General features: G+C 34.7%; 1 protein-coding gene across 1 annotated transcript; it reads left to right on the top strand.

The window, feature by feature from the left end:
- The first annotated feature begins 394 nt into the window (after window positions 1-394).
- LOC127414982 (homeobox protein Nkx-6.3-like) lies at window positions 395-4,061 on the top strand. Its single transcript, XM_051653411.1, has 3 exons — window positions 395-812; window positions 1,616-1,785; window positions 3,127-4,061. The coding sequence occupies exons 1-3, from the start codon at window positions 395-397 to the stop codon at window positions 3,355-3,357; spliced, it is 819 nt and encodes a 272-aa protein (XP_051509371.1). The 3' UTR covers window positions 3,358-4,061.
- The last annotated feature ends 1,388 nt before the right edge of the window (window positions 4,062-5,449 follow it).

Raw genomic sequence — 5,449 nt, 5'->3', positions numbered from 1 at the left:
GCAAGCAGAGAAGTAGTCAGAGGACATTTGTCTGTAGTAGTGAGACTGGCACTGGGTTGACTTTGGAGTTCCATCAGCCACTATGGAATAGTTAAAGAGTTCATGAAGAGGAGGTTAGTTGGTTAAAGAGAAGACATAGTGAAAAGAATAGACTCTCAGCTGACTTTTAAGACATTTTATTTTAACGTGGGGTGATGTGCGGACCACAGCAAGACTTCAAGCACTCAAGAGGCCTGGAAATAAGAAATTCTCGAAAAGAAAGTTGTCAGGTCACTTTTGAACTAGGACTAGAACTGAACTAGACCCTTTGGAGTATTTGATGTCAGAACCTTGGTAACAAATCACACAGGAATCATCGCCATTGGAAACAGAGGAGACACATACACTGATTTCCATGGAGTCCAACATTTCAGGGTCCTTCCTTTTCAACAATGGCTTGAACCAGTTCCCATCAGATCTCAAGGCCCCTGTGTGCCAGTACTCCATCTCCAACTCCTTCTACAAGCTTGGCCCTGCCAATATCAGTGCCCAGCTCCAGGCTGGCACTCCGCATGGCATCAGTGACATCCTGAGTCGATCAATGTTGGGCGGCCCGGGAACCTCTACCCTATTATCAGGGTACCCCTCTATGGGTGGTTTTGGGACAACTGTGCCTAGTCCCGGGGTGTATTACAATCGGGATTATGCCCCTTCAGGACTGAGCAGTTTTCCTAAATCCAGTGTAGAATGTCAAGGTATGAAGAGTAAAGGCACAAGCTGCTGGGTGGATGGAGGGTACGAGTGGAGAGGAGCGAGACAGCAGTGTGGCAACAGTAAGTCCTTTCAATAAGTGTTCAGTTAATGGAGTTCAATGTGTAAAGGTAACATACTTAAATTACAGCAACAGAATACAACATTTACCATGCTCATTCTCATGCACGTCACATTAAATGTGCTATTTAGTAAATGTTTTATAGATTTATTTTTGTTATAAATCTCCAGATGAGATTTTTGTATTTGAGTATGTGACTTTAAAATGGCAATATTAATCCAATTTGATATAAATAATTTATAATTTATATTTGACTGTATATGATGTCAATGAACTTTAATAGTTGTGGGTGATATTTCAAATTTTTTGTAAAACAAACAAACAAACAACAAAACTGTCATATTTTTAAGTCTTAAGAGGAAATGTTTGAAAAATGAATGATTACATATTAAGTTATTATGATAAAACTTTCATTGACTTGATATTTGTTGACTAGATTTGAATCAAAAGTAAAACTTTCACATTAAAACTGTCCCATAAAAAAGCGGTTCCTTTCACTTTTCTATAAAATGAGTTCATATAATTCAATATTTTTCCATATTAGTTACCTTTATAAATTATAATACATTTTCTAACATAAAATCAAAATGTTTCTGTGCCCAATTTTTTATCCTAATTTAATTTACCTTTATTTATATGATTATTTATTTTTAAATTAATTTCGTTGAGGTCTCAAGGGGAGATAAAATAAAGGACACAAATGAGGTCACAAAAAGTGTTTACAAATGCAGTTTTAGTCACTATATTTTAGATACAGTACATGCTTTCAGAGTGATGATACAGAATATGATATTTTCTCTGTAGATAGTGGGCATTCCATTGAGGCTGCAGGAAAAAAGAAGCACACAAGACCCACCTTCAGTGGACACCAGATCTTCGCTCTGGAGAAAACCTTTGAACAGACCAAGTACCTGGCTGGAACGGAAAGAGCCAGACTGGCATACTCACTGGGCATGACTGAATCGCAAGTTAAAGTAAAACAATAAACAAAAAATGAATTTAGATGTTCAACATCATTGTTCAAAATGAATCTGAGAGCAGTTATTGTTCAGTTTCAAATGCTATTAAATAATAAATTACTTTTTGCAAAAGTTTATTTATTATTTAATGGCATTTTTATCACTCATACCATGTTTTTCATTACTCAGTAAACCATGTAATGTGGAAAAAGTGATACTTTTCCAAGTCAAATAGTGGAGTCCAGACAACATTTTATTTATTTTTTTATTTTTTATTAAACCTGGAAATAAACAGAAAGTCATTTTTAAAAGTTATGACAAAAAATTATGAAATAATATTTACAAGATTCTGCACTATTTCTATATCACTAATCAAATGCACTGTGAGCATATTTGTGACATTGACTATGTTAATTCCTTTGTACAAAAGGTCAGATTTTCTTCCATTGAAACACACACGTAACTCTTTGCATCATACTGGGATAACTTTGCAAATTGTGTGGTCCATGCCACCTTGAGTATACATGCTTTTTAGCTTGAAATCCAAAAGGGAAGCATACTAAATAAAATAAAATAAAAATAAATTTAAAAAAGATAATAAAAAAATTAAATACATGTCATGTTTACAGTTCAACTTTTTCCTCAAATTGTAAATTAAGCTAATAATATAATTTGTATACATTTTTATTTATTTATTTTTATTAGACAAAATGTAAAATAGAAAAAATTTCGGAGTATTCTGAGTATTTTGAGTATTTAGTCACAGACACAGACATTTAGTCACAGACCTTTGGGCCACACTTCACACTTTCCAGACTTTTTCAAGCTAAAAAGCATGTATACTCGAGGTGGCATGGACTCCACAATTTGCCAAACCTGATGTTCTGTTATCCCAGTATGATGCAAAGAGTAACGTGTGTTTCAATGGAAGAAAATCTGACCTTTTGTACAAAGGAATTAACATAGTCAATGTCACAAATATGCTCACAGTGCATTTGAAATTTATATTTGAATGGTTTTCAGTGTTTTTTATAATTTATTTGTATTGTATTGGGACATTGTTACTACTTAATATTTGTGGGTGTGTCTTAAGTTGTGTGTGTGTTATGGCTGTGGTGTAAGTAGTCCAAAACAAATTTCCCACGGGACAATAAAGTAAACTCAACTCAACACTGTACTGCATTACAGAAAGCTTAACATATTTAAAATCTTATATTTTATCTTGAAAACTGTTATAAATTGTAAGTTGCAGGCTGAAACATAATTAACACATAAAAATAAATGATTGGCAAACTCACAAGTTGGGCTTTTATAGCACTTGTGTTTAAATCTGTCAAATAATTTAATTCATCCCAGGTGTGGTTCCAGAACCGGCGCACAAAATGGCGTAAGAAGAGCGCGCTGGAGCCCAGCTCCACACAGGCCTCTCGGGGGGAGAGCGGAGGAGACGGATCAGAGAATGAGGTGGAGGATGAGGAGTACAACAAGCCGCTGGACCCCAACACGGACGATGAGAAGATTCGACAGCTACTGCGTAAACACCGCAGAGCTTTCTCAGTACTGCGCCTGGGACCTCACCATGTCTGATACTGTACACACCTATAAACTCTCAGAAAAAAGGGACTTCCTGCTGAAAAGACCAGCTTAACCAGCATGCAATTCCTATGCTGGTCTAGGCTGGTTTATGCTGGCTAGTGCTGATTTGGTGCTGGTCTAGCTGGCTGACCAGCATATCCATGCTTTTCACCAGTTAAACCATGCTGGTGAAGCTTAACCAGCATGGTCTTTCTGATGAAGCTGGTTAAGCCAGTTTAAAAGCCTGCTGGGGACACCAGCACACCAGCATCCCATGCCGGGGAACCAGCACCCAAAACACAACATAAGCTGGTGACCAGCAATGCTTGTCTTTTCAGCAGGGCTGTTTAAGGTTCAAGGCCATCACTGGTGTGATATCCTTGTTTTAGGGGGGTAAGGTTTTTTTTTTTATTTGAGGGGAATGAAACATAAATGTAGCTTTAAATGAAAACAATAGGTTCTTATGGGACAATTATGTACCTAAAAATGAGTTACCGAAAAAGTCCCCTTGAGGGTACCACTCCAGTGGTCGTTGTTCCTTAAATAGTATAATAGTACGTTGTGCCAACAAAACACACTGGCAATAATATTTAGATCATCCACATCATATAAATATGCACAAATGTGTACTGTTTTTGGTAACAGTTTTTATGAATTATGCATATAATTCATTATTAAATTATTCTTAAAGGGATAGCTCACCCAAAAAAAAAAAAAAAAAACTTATTTCACCATTTTCTTACCCTCATGCCATTCCAGATGTGTATGACTTTCTTTCTTCTGCTGAACACAAAGATTTTTATAAAAATGTCTCTGCTATGTAGGTCCATACAATGCAAGTGAATGGTGGCCAGAACTTTAAAGCTGAAAAAACCACAAAAAGACAGCTTAAAAGTAATCATATGCCTCCAGTGGTTTAATCCATGTCTTCTGAAGTGATATGATAGGTGTGGGTGAGAAACAGATCAACATTTAAGTCTTTTTTTTACTATAAATCTCCACTATCACTTCCACATTCTTCTTTTGATCAGTGTTGGTTTAATGCATTACTAAGTAATTCATTACTGTAAATTACTTTTTCGTTGAAAAAGTAAAGTAAGGGATTACTCCTAATTTTTCAGTAATTTAATTACAGTTACTTCTGATGCAACTGTGTTAAATACTGTATAGACTATAGACCAATTCTATATAAACAATAGTGAATTTAAAATCGATATTTAACATCTAATGTTAAAATATATGTTTTCTAATTAAACGCTGCCCCCTTAAATTCTTTGACCAGTTCATGAATAATTTATTTGATTTTATATGATTTATTTGAAAGAATTAAAAGTACAGTTTCATGTCTATTCTTGTATTTTTCACCTGGTCGAGATTGATAAGGGTTTTACAAAGTAATTAGTTATAAGTAATGCAATTACTTTTCAGACATAGTAATTAGTACAGTAATCGAATTACACTGTAGAAGATGTAATTAGTAGTTAGTAATTAATTACTTTTTTAGAGTAACTTACCCAACACTTGTGGCGATTCACAATTTTTTTTGCATATCACCACCTTCTGGGCAGGAAGAAGAATGTGAAGTAAAAAAGGACTTAAATATTAACAATATTGAGAACATTTTTACTCTCACCCACATCTGTCATATCACTTCTGAAGATATGGATTAAACCACTGGAGTTATATGGATTATTTTAATGATGCCCTTATGTGCTTTTTGGACCTTCAAAGTTCTAGCCACCATTCACTTTCATTGTATGGACCTACAGAGTTAAGATATTCTTCTTAAAATCTTTGTTTGTGTTCTGCAAAAGAAATAAAGTCATACACATCTGGAATGGCATGAAGGTGAGTAAATGATGAGAGAAATTTTCATTTTTGGGTGAACTATCCCTGTAAGCCTTATAATAGCCTACACTTCTGTTTCGTAACCTATGTAATCTGTGATGTCCATTTTATTCATTTTAATTAAAAAGAAAATTAGTAAAAATAAAATGTCATTAATAAGCACAATTAAAATACTTTATTATACTCATTTATATCATGGTTACACCTTTAAAGGGTATAACTATATGTTTTAGCCTGTAACAGATGATACAGCACA

Source organism: Myxocyprinus asiaticus, chromosome 24, assembly GCF_019703515.2.
Source record: "Myxocyprinus asiaticus isolate MX2 ecotype Aquarium Trade chromosome 24, UBuf_Myxa_2, whole genome shotgun sequence".
NCBI lineage: Eukaryota > Metazoa > Chordata > Actinopteri > Cypriniformes > Catostomidae > Myxocyprinus > Myxocyprinus asiaticus.
The sequence above is the reverse complement of the archived record's forward strand: the minus strand, read 5'-3'. Positions and strand labels throughout refer to the sequence as shown.

What these genes read in the sequence shown, in the direction of transcription:
- LOC127414982 (XM_051653411.1), top strand. Translation starts at nt 395, where the DNA reads ATGGAGTCCAACATTTCAGGGTCCTTCCTTTTCAACAATGGCTTGAAC. An exon ending in GAGACAGCAGTGTGGCAACA is followed by an intron (nt 813 to 1,615) that starts GTAAGTCCTTTC and finishes TTTTCTCTGTAG; the next exon opens with ATAGTGGGCATTCCATTGAG. An exon ending in TGACTGAATCGCAAGTTAAA is followed by an intron (nt 1,786 to 3,126) that starts GTAAAACAATAA and finishes AATTCATCCCAG; the next exon opens with GTGTGGTTCCAGAACCGGCG.